Source organism: Neltuma alba, unplaced genomic scaffold (genome assembly GCF_004799145.2).
Source record: "Neltuma alba isolate B1F8T4 unplaced genomic scaffold, ASM479914v2 tig00005267_pilon, whole genome shotgun sequence".
In the NCBI taxonomy this organism is placed as follows: domain Eukaryota; kingdom Viridiplantae; phylum Streptophyta; class Magnoliopsida; order Fabales; family Fabaceae; genus Neltuma; species Neltuma alba.
Window position 1 is genome coordinate 260041 of NW_021634040.1, and position 17076 is coordinate 277116.

The window sequence follows — 17076 nt, forward strand, 5'->3', positions numbered from 1 at the left end:
CAAAAAATATAAAATACAGAAATGAAACTAAAAATAAAAAATGAGGGTAAATTATAAATATTAATTATCATTAATTAAAATTAATAAATGTTGATTAATTATTAGTATTACTAATTAATTAACTAATAATTAATAAATACTAATTAAGATATTATTAATTAATCTCTTGAAACAAATCACAGAAAATGGTTGGCAAAAAAAAAAAACCAAAGAAAATGACAACAAAGAGAACAATGAATGTTTGCATGGGCCCATAAAAACAGGATAACGCTCTAAAACTTCAATAGTAGGATATTACTAATTAATTAATTAACAGTTGATGAAGACTAATTAATTAATTATACTTAATTAATTAATTTTTTGGCCTGAGACTAATTAATTAATTGTTAGTTAATCTTTTGAAACAAATCAAGAGGAACAGCATTGGCCCATAAAGAGGAGATAACGCTCTAAAACTTCAATAGTAGGATAATAGTATTACTAATTAATTAATTAACGTTTGGCCAGAAATTAATTAATTAATTAATATACTCGACAAAGACTAATTAATTTAAAAAAAAATCAAAGAAAACGACAACGAAAACAACGATGCATATTCACATCAGCCCATAAAGACGAGATAACACTCTAAAACTGGGCAGTAGGCCCCAAGTAGCTGCCGTTCACTTCCATGGCAGCATTAAGAATCATATTCTTCTCCAGCTCCAACGGCACCAATGATACCCTCACATGGCATCACAATAAAGATCATCATACTCTCACACAGGATTGAGAACTTCGAGGTTGGAACTGAACTTCTAAAAGCACCCCCAAAAAAAAAAAAAATCAGAGAAAGCGTAAAAATAAAGGAAAAGTGTATTAAATAAAGAATAAAGAAATGGTACTTTCTTCATCTCTGTCCTTCATTTGCGCGGACATTCACCGATTTTTCACCATTCCGCTGACTCTCACTGTGGTGCTTTCCGCTGGGCTTCCTCCACCTTTTCTTGCCTCTGCCTCTCGGTTCTCTCATCAACACCGCGTCGCTTCCAAGTCAGTTCGGTCTTTGTCCTCGTCGGCGATGGCTTTCTCCCAGTCTCAATATCCGCCTCCTCCGGTGGCTAAGAAAGTGGAACACCCAATGGAGATGTTCGGTGACGTGAGGATCGACAACTATTACTGGCTTCGGGACGATTCTCGCACCAATCCCGATGTCCTCTCATACCTCCGTCAAGAAAATGCATACACTGACTCGATTATGAAAGGTGTGAATTTTATCCTATAATTTCGTAAGCATAAAGCATGCAGACCTTTAGAATCAATTTTATGTGTTTTGGAATGTTAAGTATTATCGAGTATGCCTATCTGATCTCTCCAAACCTGCTGGGAAGATGTGGTTTTGAATTTCTTCGACTTCTTGGAATGTTGTAAAATTTTGACTTTGGGTATAATTGGATCTGCTGGATTGCATGTTAGTATCTATGGGACAATATTTAGTTTGGTTCGCAAACAAGGAAGTATAGCATTTATTCAGTTGTTGGAGGCTTTTTCTTATTATTCATTACTGATATGGAACGTATATTTTCGGCCATACTCCCATGCGTCAAAGCTATAGACGGCTACTAATATACCGCTAAATTGATTTTCTTCACCTCGATTCGTTCCCAGATACTAAGCTAAGTATGACATCTGATTGCTGCACAGCCCAAAATGATTCATGTCTCTATCAATCTCAGGCAATCTGCTTAAATTTTATTGTCAGTGCTTAAAATCAGTTCATAAAGGGAAAATCTGGTGACGGCTTAGAAGCCTGGATATATATGACCTGGTTTGGTTGAGTCAACTTTATCAAATTATGGTTACCTTGAAACTTGGCTTGATTTTCAGATTTCTACCCAAAGTAAGCTTGTATCTGTTTGTTATGGCTCAGATTAGCTCGAATTTGATGAATTAAATGGGCATAAATACTGAAAGGTTCAAATGAGCCAAAATTAAGCCCACAATTCTGGGTTGTCTGTGAACTTTGTTCATTAGCTTGGCTCATTTGACTCAATTCAGCCCCATGATGACACTTGTGAAAAATATGCAGCTAATATTAATGACATCACTATCATATCTGTCCAGGCCTCTGTAGTCTATAGACAAGCTTGAGGTTGTATTTTGGGTTCTTGTTCAAGTTATTCCTCTGTAGTCTACTTATACACGTATGTGCATGCGCGTGCACATGCACACTCATTTGAAAAGGATACAAGCTAAAACCTAACAATGTAAAGCAATAATTCTTAGATATGTGTTTCTGATGGATATATATATATATATATATATATATCATCTAGGGACCAAGGAATTTGAAGATAAGCTTTTTGCTGAGATAAGAGGAAGGATTAAGGAGGATGATACCACTGCACCTTTACGAAAGGGGCCTTACTATTATTATGAGAGAACTCTGGCGGGGAAGGAGTATGTTCAATATTGTCGGCGTCCAGTACCTGACGACAAGGCAACACCATCTATTTATGATACTGTTCCGACTGAACCTGATGCACCTGAGGAGCATGTTATTTTGGATGAGAATATCAAGGCTCAAAATCATGAATACTACAATATCGGTGCTTTTAAGGTCAAACCATTTACCATGACATTTTCTCTTTTATTTATTTAAATTTTTAATTCTATTATTATTATTATTATTATTTTTCACAAACGTTCCTTCTTTTCAGGTTAGTCCAAATAATAAGTTAGTAGCATATGCAGAGGACACTAAAGGTGATGAAATTTATACTATTTATGTCATAGATGCTGAAACTCAAGATCCTATAGGAGAGCCTCTTCATAATGTAACATCATATATTGAATGGGCTGGCGATGAAGCTTTGGTTTATATCACAATGGATGAGATTCTCAGGCCTGATAAGGTGGTGCATTTTCTCTTTATGCTTTTATTAGTAGTTTGCATCATAATGATAGATGCTTCTTTCTCAACTCACTAAATTTTAGGGTTTGATCAATGGAAATTTCTTATTACGGTAGTTTCATGTAACCAAATGAAAACAAAGATAGACTTGAAAATTATTATATTAAAGCTTAGGCCTATGATTAAGCAATGATAAATTGGGAATTAGTTAATTAAATCGGGATTCTGTCTTGAATATGCCACAAACATTAATTTCTTTTTGCAACTTCTATTCCCTTTTCTTGAAAATTGAAATCACAATCTTAAGGTTGTATTTATGCTTATAACAAGTACGCTGGGTTTATGGATCTTGCATGCTTAGTCATGATGATTGTTTGCATAACTATAATGATTTTATGTGCTGAAGTATTTTTATTTAGCTGTTGGCGTTGTGATGTAGGACCAGAACAAGTAAATCAAAAATCATTCCCAGTGTTATTCAGACATCACTCTTGGCATAAAAACTTGTGCATCATTCCTTTCCTCTTTGCTTTGTGAAGCTTCCAATGAGCCTGTGTGCATGCTAGTTGGCCTTTGGTACCTTCCAGTTGGGTCTTTGTTGTGAGGCTACCTAATAGTGATAGGTTTTGAATGAACATATATCAAATGGAAAGTGCAACAGCAGGGTCTACTATTGGCACAACTTTTGAAACCCTATGCATGAAGTAGTGCAACCTTGGTTTAGTTCTTCGATCAGATTTACAATTGTTAATATCCATAATAACACCTGTTCTTCTGTTGTTCACTTTTTCTTTCTTTCTTTTTTTAATTTTTGTTCACTTTTTCTTTCTTTCTTTTTTTAATTTTTGGTTTTTTTGGCTAACAATACAGCTTTTCCTATTTTATCCACTAACTTAAATATTCTCCATTGAATTTCTTTTCATGTAGCTATCTCTATAAACTTTTGACTATTCCTCGTTTCATTTTCCATGGGTTTCCGTTTTGGTGTCGTAATATATATATATATATATATTTTGGGTGTCATTCTAGTTTAAATATTTAATGCCTTATTATATGTTTTAGCATGCTCAACATTGGCAGTATTGTTGAGAAAACTTTTTGAGCACAATCACCCTGGTTATATGAATATTTCCACACTTTTATTTCCAAAGATTTGTGTATATCTTGAGTCAAAGTGATGGAACATGGGCTTCCTAATAATTTTTTGTTGTCATAATATATTAAATTTTTTATGCCTTTTTTCATTTTTAGCATGCTCGACATTGGCAGCATTTTTGATGGAATATGGAAGATTTGTCCTGGGATTAGGAAAATCTAGGATCTGTTAAATTTATGTGTATATTTTTTTAAAAGTTAGGACTATAGTTGGCTTGGAATTTAGGTTATCTTTTAGGTAAATTTTGTTTGGATTGAGATTTAGGGATTCATCATATTATCCTATGTTATCTAGGATGGTCCTTATTTTATTAGGGTTATGTTAGATTTTATTATTATTTTTTAAACAATTGTATCTAGGGGTATTTAAATAGCTGTTAGGTTTCCTCAATGGTTAGACAATTTTGATGAACTGAATAAAGTTGAGAATTTCACTTACCCCGTCACCCTCAAGTTCTTCTACTTCTCCCTCATTCTAATCTCCTTTCCTCTCTGTCACTCACACCCCGCTTTTGCCTTTTGTTTTTTACATGACAGGGATTCTTTTCTTTTATTTTCTTAGAAAGGGCTCCCCTTATCCTCTTGGTTTGGTATGGAAACAAATTTGACTTGAAATATTAATGGATTCAATGATACTAACTGTCATGAATTGTTTTGCTTCCATCAGACTTCAAAAACGAAAAAAAATAAGTACCAACTGATCCCTGAAACTCTACAGCTCCATTGTTGTCATTGGCCACAAACTCGCCTGATGAAGTCAGAAACTATAGCCTCTATCCAGATTATCTACCCAAGGAGGATCATAATTTTTCATACTTTACTCCAAGAATTAAATAATGATATTTCTTTTCCCCCCTTCGATTCAACAAGACTCTCAAATTTTCTACGAGCAAATCTTTCACAACATTGAAATGATGTCAAATTTTTGAATTGCAAGATTGAATTTTTTATACACCCTTAGCGACCCTGCAAGTGGTGAAATGCTGATATGAATTGATCATGCTCATACAGAATCTGCCTAACTTAGCTCACATGTATGTGTCCAATGTTCTTACACAGAGAATTGAATTTTGCAAAGAAAAAAAAAAAAAAATTCTTCGTTTTCCCCCTTCAGTTGTTTCCAAATGTGTTGATACCTAAAAGAGAAAAGGAATGAACACAACCCATTTTGAGATCAAATTCCTTCTACGCTTAACACTTTAATCCTCCCTTTCCAAGATCTTCATTACATCCTCCACTGCATCAACTTCAACAACTGAAGCTAAATAACTGATTTGAATTCTGATCTTGGCTCCATGTTTGAGGGCATGGATCTGTAAATTGTTCACAGTATGGAAGGTTTTCAAAGCGTTGATGAAGAGTGAGTTGTGGAGATCTGGAGAGGAGATGGAAAGTGAGACATTCACCATTCACGACTTCAATCCTAATAGAGGAGGAGGTGAGTGACGATGGATATGAGTGACACTAGCAAGGCAGACTTTCATGTCTTTGAACTTGGTGGAGGAGGAGGTGACAGTGTCGACGCTGGCAAGGTGGAGAAGGAGGGAGGGAGGGAGAAGAGGTTGAAGGGACACATGAGGGAGGGGTCTAATTAAGGGTAAAAAAGACATTTATAATATTGCAATGGATGGCAATACCCATTCCTTTTTTTTTTTTGGGCGAGGGGGAGCATGAATGTTAGATTACCAAATTTTTGGTAGCTATCATTACAATGGTAAACCCTATTACTGGACTACAGAGCAACCAAAGACCCCTTCTCTTGGTAATGCAGTCCTGATTGCCATTACAAGCTGCAATGGGGTTGAGCCAAAATAGGCCCTTAGCCCCCCCCCCCCCCCGGGGTTGCATTCTTATAAACTTGTGACAATGAATATTGGATGTTATGGGAAAGAATGGAGATGACTTAATCGTTTACAAATTTGTATCTTCTTTTGTAGTCTTTAAAATCCTTTTGAATCTCTCTCCGATCCCTTGTGTTGATTAATGAAATCATTGATGCAGGCATGGTTGCACAGGTTGGGAACAGAACAGTCAAAGGATATATGTCTTTATGTGGAAAAGGATGATAAATTTTCTTTGGATCTACAAGCTTCTGAGAGCAAGAAATATTTGTTTGTAGCATCAGAAAGTAAAAATACAAGGTTTAATTTTTATCTTGATGTTTCCAAACCTGAAGAGGGACTTAAAGTTTTGACACCACGCATGGAGGGTATTGATACAACTGTTAGCCATCGAGGAAATCATTTTTTCATTAGAAGGAGAAGTGATGAGTTTTTTAATTCAGAAGTAGTAGCTTGCCCGGTTGATAATACCTCCTCTACTACAGTTCTTCTTCCCCACAGGGAAAGGTAAGGCAATTTCTTTGTAATTTCTTTCATAAATCCTTTCTCTGGTGTATTTAAATGTGTTTTCTTCATCATATATGCTGTTGTGGCGTTGGATAGATCTTTTGTGCTGACATTTTCATTCCTTTCTTTGTGAACTTTTACCCACTTCAACCCAAAAGGCCAAAAGACTCCCCTTTTTCTAGGCTGTAATATGTGTGTACTGTATATTATCTGTAAATTGGCTTGTAAATGACACATAACTGGGGGTTTGAATTTAGGAAAGAGTGAGAGACTGCTTTCTGAAGATTTGATCATGAATGAACTCATCCACTATGGTTAACTAGGTTTGAAGAAAGTCTTGAGTAGTTCTTTTTATTAATTCCAGATGCATTGTTCCTTCTTTGAACTTCAAAGCCATAATTCCTAAGATGATTTCTGATCATTTAAGCTACCTTTGCTAGATTCTTCTTTCCCATTCTCCCCCTTTCCCATCATTTTTGAAATAAATTTTCCAACCATCTTGTCCTCAAGTAATAACCGCTGAAAGGAGATATGCTATTATACATCAAGTTGTTGCATTGCGTGGTTTATTGTGAACTTAGGTAATCAACTCTCAAGATCTTTAATTCTTCATCATATATGCTGTTGTGGTGGCGTTGGATAGATCTTTTGTGCTGACATTTTCATTCCTTTCTTTGTGAACTTTTACCCACTTCAACCCAAAAGGCCAAAAGACTCCCCTTTTTCTAGGCTGTAATATGTGTGTACTGTATATTATCTGTAAATTGGCTTGTAAATGACACATAACTGGGGGTTTGTGAATTTAGGAAAGAGTGAGAGACTGCTTTCTGAAGATTTGATCATGAATGAACTCATCCACTATGGTTAACTAGGTTTGAAAGTCTTGAGTAGTTCTTTTTATTAATTCCAGATGCATTGTTCCTTCTTTGAACTTCAAAGCCATAATTTCCTAAGATGATTTCTGATCATTTAAGCTACCTTTGCTAGATTCTTCTTTCCCATTTCTCCCCCTTTCCCATCATTTTTTGAAATAAATTTTCCAACCATCTTGTCCTCAAGTAATAACCGCTGAAAGGAGATATGCTATTATACATCAAGTTGTTGCATTGCGTGGTTTATTGTGAACTTAGGTAATCAACTCTCAAGATCTTTAATTCCTTCTGAAAGCCTAACTTGGTGAAACAAATTGAGTCTGTGATTTAGGACAGGGAAAAAAACTGGGATGAAGAAGGAGAAAGTGGGAGAAAGGGAAGAGGAATGAGGGGAAAATGAAAAAGTACCATGAATATTCAAATCAATAATCATCTAGTCTCACTGAAGAAAATAACCTAGGGCTATATAGGAAGCTCGAAGGGCAATGCCTTAAGGCAATCAAAGCATAATAAATGGAAAACCTAAGATAATTAGTGAAAAACCTGAATAAAAGCATGCCTAATGAAGGAAAGAAAATGAAAGTTACAAAATAAATTACTAAAACCATAAAATAAATCTTTCCAAATTTCCCATAATGTCTTCGTGCTTGAAAGAACTCTCCTGTGGAGGCGAAGACTGCTAACATGGCTTTAGCAAGTAAGGACCTAAGTGAAAAAACCCCCTCTTTAGTTATTCAAGTAGCATCCAAATCTGAATGATTTTTCTAGCGGACAAAATAACTTTGGAGGGTCCCATAAGGAGAAAGAATAACCTAAGCAGCTACAATTGCATTAAGTTCCTCTAAAGGTGGAGCAACATATGTTTACAATTTCTGGTGAGATTTGGGTGAATTTTCAGTGATGAAAGTGTGAATGGAACAAGGGGGACTTTGTTTTGATACCAAATTGATTTGGTATGGGGAAGACAGAAAGGAGGGAAAAGGAGATAGAGGGAGAAATGGAGAGATAATGGGAGAAAGGGAACAAGAAGGAGGGAGAAGTCAAGAGAAAAAGGGAGAAAACAAAGAAGAATGTGGGAGAGATATGTAATAAATAATAGCTCTAAATATTGAAATCATCAAGTTTGATGAAAGACATTAAAAGAAAGCATATTAAAAAGGGGGGGGGGGGGGGGGGGAGATAACAGAAAGCATAATGGAGGAAATAAAAATAAAGTTGCAAGATAAATCATTAAAGTCATATCGTAAATCTTTTGAATTTCCCATAGATTTGTCATTCTCTATTTGTGTAACAAAAACTTACATTGAATTTTCTTCAGTGTTAAAATTCAGGAGATCCAGCTTTTTATTGATCACCTTGTGGCATATGAGAGAGAAAATGGTCTACCAAATATAATAGTTTATCACCTTCCTCCCATTGGAGAACCACTAAGGAGCCTTGGAGATGGTCATGCTGTTAATTTTGCTGATCCAGTATATTCAGTGGAATCTTCGGAGTCAGAATTTTCCTCAAATATTTTGCGGTTTTCATACAGTTCCTTGAAGGCTCCTTCCTCTGTATATGATTATGATATGAATTCAAGCATTTCTGCTTTGAAGAAGATTGACTCAGTAAGCAGAATCAAAAGTTGAACATACTTAGCCGCATGCTGATTCATTGTGTTTCACTTATGTTTTGATTTATAACTTCATTCTTATTTATTTCTTTTAGGTTTCATGTAAAGGTAGATTTTTTTTTTTATTTGTTTTGCTTAAGCTGCTTTATTTCATATTATCTGGATTAAAACTGTGTCTTTCGTTATTGTTTTTCAATTCATGATTGATGCCATTTCTTGTTCTTACTATTTGAAGATAACGCATGAAGTGCTAAAATGAATCTTATATACTATGCTAGTTGGAAAAAAAAATATTCTTAGCATGTTATTAAAGCGCTGCTCATAAATCATAATGTGTGCATGCTCAACAATAACCCTCTCAAGAAGAGGGAGAAGGGAAAAAATAATGGAAAAGAGAAATACATATGATGTATGTCTTTAATACATTTTTCAATGAATTTTATAGGTGCCTGATACATCCAGTTCATAGGCTCACTTAATCTTTGCATTTCAGCATCTTTGATTCAAATAGAGCTTGTTTTGCCCATTTTTCACCCACTGATATATATGTATGTATGTATGTATAAAATTGCATATCCTATAAATGTAGAAGCACTGGCAAACCGGGATTGAAAGGATTTGGCTTCATTTCAATATAACAATTCCTTTCTTGTCGTCATGATAGAGATCCTTTACAGCTTGCTCAGATCCAGGAAATTCTCAGTTGTTTCCTTTCAGACAAAGTTCTATATTTTTCATCGTCAGTAATACACTGATTGTAAAACTAGAAGCTCACATTTTTGTTTTGGATATTTGTATAGACTTTTGCTGATTTTTCTTGGGTTTCTTATGAATTCCTTTTGTCATGTTGGATCAATTTGTCTATGCTGTTTATAGTTTTTTCATGCTCAATTCAGGTATTGGGTGGTTTTGATGCGGCACATTATGTTACTGATAGGCTGTGGGCACCTGGTTTATGATGGGAACTTTGATTCCCATTCAATTGTCTACCGGAAGGACCTTGTTAAACTTGATGGATCTGATCCTTTACTACTTTATGGCTATGGGTCTTATGAGGTATAAAGGGGAACAAATATTTATGAATTCAATTGAAGATATCATTGACAGCTGTGAATAGTTTGCATTTGATGGTGCGATGAGTGGTGAGAGAAAGTAGTTGCTTTGGGTGCACGCACACGCATTTATTTATTTTTAAATGTTTTATGATGTTGTTGTTCCAAAGAAGCCCTTCATGTGCTTGCCATTGCTAATTGACAGACAGTAGAATACATACTTAGATATGACCGAATTTCTTTCCCAATTTTGTTCTTTCCTTTCTTAAATACAATCCCTCTGTCTTATCAGTTGATTTTTGTATTGTTGACTGTTTATTAATGGCTTTCTGATTCCAGTATTGATGAGTATAGTCGCGTTAGTAATTTGTGACATGCTGTGAAGAAATGTCAATTGGGCCAGGAGTGTGATGAGCTAATGAGTATGTTGTGGGACGGGGAGGTTTATTAAGGGGGTTTGGAGTTTTGTTGGAAGCAGGCAGAATCTTGTTTTGTGAGGGAGAGTGCCTGATCTCTCAAACACCACGTTGGGTGGAGGAGGCTTCTTTCTCATCATTTGAGTGTGCTGAGTTTACTTTTTCCTGCTTCTGGTAGCTTATTTAATTTTGTGTGTGATTTCTGATGTGATTTCTCTTTCATCCCACTGAAGAAGAGAATATTTCAAATATAATTTAGTATCAGTGCTTTCATAGAGTATTCCTTAGACTTATATACTGTCAAATTTATATCTTTTTTTTTGGGGTTTCTTGTAAGTCCAACTCGTCTCACAATAATTTAGTGACCCACTTCATCAACAGATGATTTTGCATAGATCCCAGTTTCAAGTCATCAAGGCTGTCATTGTTAGATCGAGGTTTTATATTTGCAATTGCTCATATTCGCGGAGGTGGTGAAATGGGAAGGCAGTGGTATGAGAATGGGAAGTTCTTGAAAAAAAAGAAACACTTTTACAGATTTTATTGCTTGTGCTGAATATTTGATTGATCAAAAATATTCTTCAAAGGAAAGGAAAGACTGTGCATCAATGGTCGAAGTGCAGGGGGTTTACTAATTGGTGCAGTCCTTAATATGAGGCCTGACTTGTTCAAGGCTGCTGTTGCGGGTGTACCTGTGTGTGACAACCATGCTTGATCCATCTATACCTCTCACAACTTCAGAATGGGAGGTATTTATCGTCCTTTGTTAAATTATTAATATGTTTGGTTTTCTGTTATAAACAACGAACCTTATTCCATTAGGTGAAGTCAGTTACATTGATCGCATGATGCCCATTGTGCTTTATTTACCTCGTGTACCATATTTATTTGGTTTTCTATTAACATTTGAAAAATGCTTTAATATATGTGTTCTGCTATATTTTTCTTGGAATATGTGGACTTGGAACTGCGCTGTGTTGTTATATTAAAAAAAAAAGTGTTTTTTATTGGTAGTATTATGGAAGAAGCGGAAATTACCAGCTTCTCTTTTGCATCTTCTGTATTCTACACGTTATAATAAACACCTTGGCCCTTGCTATATTTCGACATTGCCATAATGTGGATATCTTGTATGGATATGTGCTTCAATTCGTGCCTTTTCCATTAATACATGAGCAGTTAATGTTGCCGCAACAATTTACTAGGTTTTTTCTTTTTGTCATACAGGAATGGGGAGATCCTAGGAAGGAGGAGTTCTACTTCTACATGAAGTCATATTCTCCAGTTGATAATGTGAGAACCTTATGATAAGTATTTTGGTTAAAAGTTACCTTCGCTGTGAAGCCTTGCCTATCATTTTTATCCATCATGGCTTGATTTTTTATTTTTTTTTAAATCTTGGTTGGCATCTAAGTTTTCTTGGAATTTTTAATCAAAACTTTGTTTATCATTTGATCCCACTCTTATTTTATGCTTATGCAGGTGAAGGCACAAGATTATCCTCACATTCTTGTTACTGCTGGCTTAAATGGTAACCATGTATTATATGGTTTAATCATAGATCCTATATCTGTCTACTTTCTAAACATCTCATCAACTAGTGAACAATGATTACTGTAAATTTTGGTGGACAATAATGATTTCACTTGCCTATGGGCTGCAGATCCACGTGTTCTGTATTCTGAACCTGCTAAGTTTGTGGCAAAACTGAGGGATATGAAGACCGATGATAACATTCTACTGTTTAAATGCGAGCTTGGTGCAGGGCATTTTTCAAAGTCTGGGAGGTATGGATTAATTTAATGAGTTCTTTTTTGTAAATTTTTTTTTTTTTCAATCTAATTTCTCTTGATTTTGATTTTTCCCTCTTCCTCTTCTTCTTCCCCTTTTCTCTTATTGAAAATTGGGGAGGCTGTGGATCTTTTGGAAAAAAATACTCTGTATTTCATTGATCTGAAGCATCACTACATCCCTATTTTTTTACGCATGGGTGGTATAGAATGAATGCTAATAGTTTAATACCCCTAATAAATGTTAATAGAGAAATATTCAAATATTCACAATAATTACGCAATATTCCCACACCCCTCTTAAATTGAATCATAAATGCTAATCATGTCTGACTTGCTTATACAAACTCTCAGGACAGGTTTGAGCAATCCTTTTTGTCAATCCTTTAGTGTTTACTTGAAGATCTGTAGGTAGATAAGTCAAATATGGTTGCTTCTTACACTTTGTTCAAGTTGAATGGGATTTGGAGCTATGCTCATAGGAGCCTTGTTGTCATAGTAGAGTTTTTACTGGTAAAGCCGTGTGGATTTGTATTTCATTTAGGACTCATTTCAGCCGTAGTTCTTTCATTATTCCTTGAGCCATTGCCCTTCACTTGGATTCTGCTGGAGTTCTTAAATATTCTTTAACCTAACTCAGCAGCAGTAAAATGAACGTAGTTATAATGAATTAAATAGGTTAATCATTCATGATAACATTTTCTATCATGATAACATTTTCTATTACGCAGAGTCCACATATTGTATTGGAATAACCATACAAACTATGGTCATGGCATCCATGAAGCGTGCTTAGTTGACGAATTTCGTGTCAACATTTCATATTTAATTGGCGAACTTTGTGCAACAACATAACATGTTACGGAACATGCCAGCCTTCAAAACTTGTTACAAGTATGAAAGAGAGCTGTTAACTTGTCTTCCGAGCTTAACCAAGAACTGACTGTGTTGTTGTGCTGCTTCTCTGAACTTCCTCTTCTTACATTCTCCTATTAATTCACAACCTTTCTCTTCTTTTTTTGTTTTTCTACTTCAGTTAAGTAAGATTTAGAGAATGGTCGAACCAATAGTGTTTTGGGAGGGAAAAGAGAGGTTCAACACATAGGAATTATCGTTTTTACACATTGTTTGATGTGAGGGGTTTGGAGGGAATTTTGCTCCCCTCCCCTTGTTTGGCTTCCTAAAATTTTTAGGAGGGTTCCTAACCCTCCTCTCCAAAGTCGGGGGATTGGAGGGAGGGGTATATCTATGCCTTGCATTGACTAAAATGCATATAGTTATTTTTAAAATTCCAGACTATCCCTCTTATATCCTGCTCAGACCAGTTGTTGCATCTCCTATTCCTTGTCCTCCTCATTCTCGATTGACATAATCTCTCATCCTCATCCTCACCGTCAATTAGAAGTTCACCTCCGATGTTGCGAGCATGTGCGGTCATCAATCCCTGAACTATCTTCCCCATTTTAGCCCGTGTAGTTCTTCTTCAATCTTCATTCTGCCTCTTTTCTTTGAACTCGAATCAAACACAGCTTTTGATTTTGATCCTCTAAAAAACTCTAAAAAGTTGGTGGGGGTGCTAAACGATAATGAGGAAATGAGCAAACAATGAGAGGCAAAATAATGGCAGAAGCTAATGGAAGTGGAAATGTGGTTTCAAACCTCCATGAAAACTTGTTTCCTTGTGAATCTTGATGCGTCGATTTCTTCGTTCTTGCCTGACCTATATGCTCTGTTTTGTTCTCCTTTTCGTTTTCCTTTTCGTTTTTTCTCTTTTTTGTTTGCCTTTATTCTTTTCTTCTCTCCAATTGTACTTTTTTTTATAATTTTGAATGTATATGTAGTATAATTATAATTTATTTATTTTAATAATTATATATTATAATTTACAATTTATATTAAATAACAAATTATGTTTTATTAAGCATTCTTAAAGCTTTAAAAAAAAAAAAAAAAAAAGGGTAAGTCCATATAAAAATATTTTCCCTACCTTGGCCTCCTAAACCAAACAAGGACATTAAAATCCCTCTCTTCCCTCCCCTTCCTTTTAATCATTCAAATGAGGGAATTTAAAATCTGCTATCAAAAAAAGGTACTACTGAAATCCCTCCTCTCCTCCCTCCCCTTCTCTCTCCAGTAAAATCTCTCCCCTTCCCCTTCCCTCTCTTCGATTGAATCAAATAGACCCTGAATTTGCCAAGTAACCCTCACTTGTTGCCATGAATTGCTAGCACCTACTGAGGATAAATAGTACGTGTTCATTACTAATCCATTTAATTTTCTCATGCATTGTCACCTCACTTTGCTAATTTTTCTGGATGAGACAAAAAACATAGGGAGGGGTGAAATGGCAATTGAAGAGGTGAGATAACATTGAAATGAATGATAATGCCATTAAGTTCCAACTAGTGTTTGTTTGGAGCTTCTTATTATAAGCATGTTCATGTAAGCCAAACAAAAACTTCTCTCATATACCTTACCTTGTATACTGTAGAAATTGAAAAGCTGCTTGTAAAGGCTCCAATTGTCATTCCAAACAAGCACTAACTTGGTTCCCTGAGGGCGTGGTGATCACTTGTTAATTGTAAAATAATAGTGTAATGATCTAAGGTACATGCAGCTAATGTTTTTTCTTGGGGCAAGAGAGATATATGTCAAAATGGTGAGGAGAGATGATACAAGACCGAAAGCTCTTGCCTTCAAGCGTGTGATGAATGAGCTGGGTTTGCCGCTAAATGAAAAGAGCATAAGTATCAATTAGTCTTCTTTCGGTCAAGAAGCTGATGCATAATTATCAACGCCACCTCCTACTTGATATATCCACTTGCACATGGTTAGATGTTCAATCTTATTAACGCCATTCACTCTAATTACCAGCGCCCCCATCATGCTTTTTCTATTACATCTTAGCAGGAATCCCTTGTAGTGCCACTTCTTTTCTTGTTTTACCTTCACCTCCACCATATCAACTTGTTATTGTGGAATGATCATTCTTTTTATGCCAGCTCGTGGCTTAAACTCATTAATTTTGAAGCATTCGTCGTCTTCTACTGTTTCAGAGTTTGGTCTTTTACTTGCCACCACTCATGGTTGCATCCCCGTTAGTTAATATATACCCTCCGATCCTTAATATAAGACCCAATTATTGAGTTGGTTTCATTTCTTATATTCTTTTCACATCATATTTATCATTTCTCTAAATTATCCCTATGGATACTCCCTCAACCATAATCAAGCAGAAAGAGGAAGAGGGGGTATTAAGAAAGATGATTATGGTGTTTTAAGAAAAACATGTCACATTTCTTATAATTAATTAACTTATCTAATTTCCTTAATCTAATCAAATTAGTTAAATAGGTCTTATATTAAGGATTGGAGGAGTACTTACTTAATGGGATTGACCATTGAATGCTTTTATGTTCCAATCACTAAATCTTAAGTCTGTGCATCTCTTTATTTTTGTCCTTCTCTCTTTTCCTTAGTTTATCCTCTCCTGGGATAATGATTTTTCCTTGTTATCATTATATGGTAAATCCTAATACATACATTAAATATCCTCTCAAATTATTATGATAAATATTAAAATTATTTATCATCCTTTCTCTCTGTACTTCTTGCAATATCATTTTAATGTCTTGAGAATATATTTGGGAACCAATTTGTCATGCTCAGAACTCTTCCCTCATTTCCCTTAATTTTTCTCACATTTTAGTCATTTCCAAATATTTCTGGAACATTTGGTATTTCCTTATTTACCATGATTTATAATTCAACAACAACATCCATTCGACATAGCTAAGTTTTCATAGTTAACTATTGGGATCTCTTGCTTTCCTCTTTTTCCTCTCTTTTAGTTAGTCTGTAAGCTCTTATCCTATCCGTAACCAAAACTTGTTACTTGCGCGACCTACAAGTTCTCAGTCTAATTTTTTTGGGATGTTACAGAGGCAAGGATAAACGTCATTTAAAGAAATGAGTTCCAAAGAAGAGCAAGGATTGCCATGATTTGTCTAACTCTAAACTGTAGGGCGTGATTTAATGGGCTCCATTAACCATTTATAAAGCGCAATGATTTGTGAATAGTGTTTTCTTATTATCATTCTATTTATTTTATATATTTTTGTCATTTTACATATAATATCTTTTGGGATGTAGTTCGAGAAGCTCCAAGAAGATGCCTTCACCTATGTCTTTATTTTGAAGGCCCTGAATATGATTAGTTAGCTCGAGACCCGTGGGCACTCAACTCGAGTCTGGAGTTTCAATTTAACTAGCGAACTTTTGCGGTGATCACATGGATCGTTTATAGTCACCATGGGTTAATCTATTGTTCTGATTATGTGCTTCTTTTATTAGTTAACTTTGTGATTCGTCTCATAATCAGTTTTTTTTTTTTTTTTCCCCACTTATTTGTATTATTGCTGGACAGCCAAGAGAGAACAGTATGATTGTAACCAAAAAAAAAAAAAAAATCAATTTTAAGAGAATAAAATTTATTGCAAGCTCATTTTTATAACTTTTTGGATTTTATTGGAGAACGGGCGCAATTGATATCAATATATACTATCTCAACTGACACTATGGTGGCTCTGCAATTGTGTATTTGTAGTTTATGATTCGAGTTGCACAGTCTATGTTGCACAGGGGCTCCACCCCCTCTGTTTTTATCATTATGTATATTTTTGTTTTGAATTTGAATGCTTTTGTTATCTTTCAATAACATCTGGCATGGGAATATGGCTTCTAAATATTTACACTGAATAATGTAACAAGTGAAGCTTCATGGCTCTCCTCCCTAGGTTTTTGGGTCGTGCAATTATACACCTTTCTTCAAGTTTAGTATGTTTTGGGATTCTAGCACCGGTATACCGTAGTCCAGTTATCATTGCAGCTCATTTGTTTGATGGCCGAACACTATGTTCAATGGTCTTTCAGCAT

General features: G+C 35.2%; 1 protein-coding gene across 1 annotated transcript; it reads left to right on the plus strand.

Moving 5' to 3' along the window:
• Positions 1–689: 689 nt before the first annotated feature.
• On the plus strand, positions 690–16654 carry LOC114747227 (protease 2). The gene is given in 15 exon segments (XM_028935519.1): positions 690–1244; positions 2316–2599; positions 2700–2894; positions 6050–6396; positions 8587–8878; positions 9780–9830; positions 9832–9941; positions 10739–10874; positions 10876–10935; positions 10938–11044; positions 11046–11100; positions 11579–11644; positions 11834–11882; positions 12015–12138; positions 16293–16654. Coding segments are annotated over 15 exon segments (2313 nt in total). The 5' UTR covers positions 690–877; the 3' UTR covers positions 16363–16654.
• Positions 16655–17076: the final 422 nt, after the last annotated feature.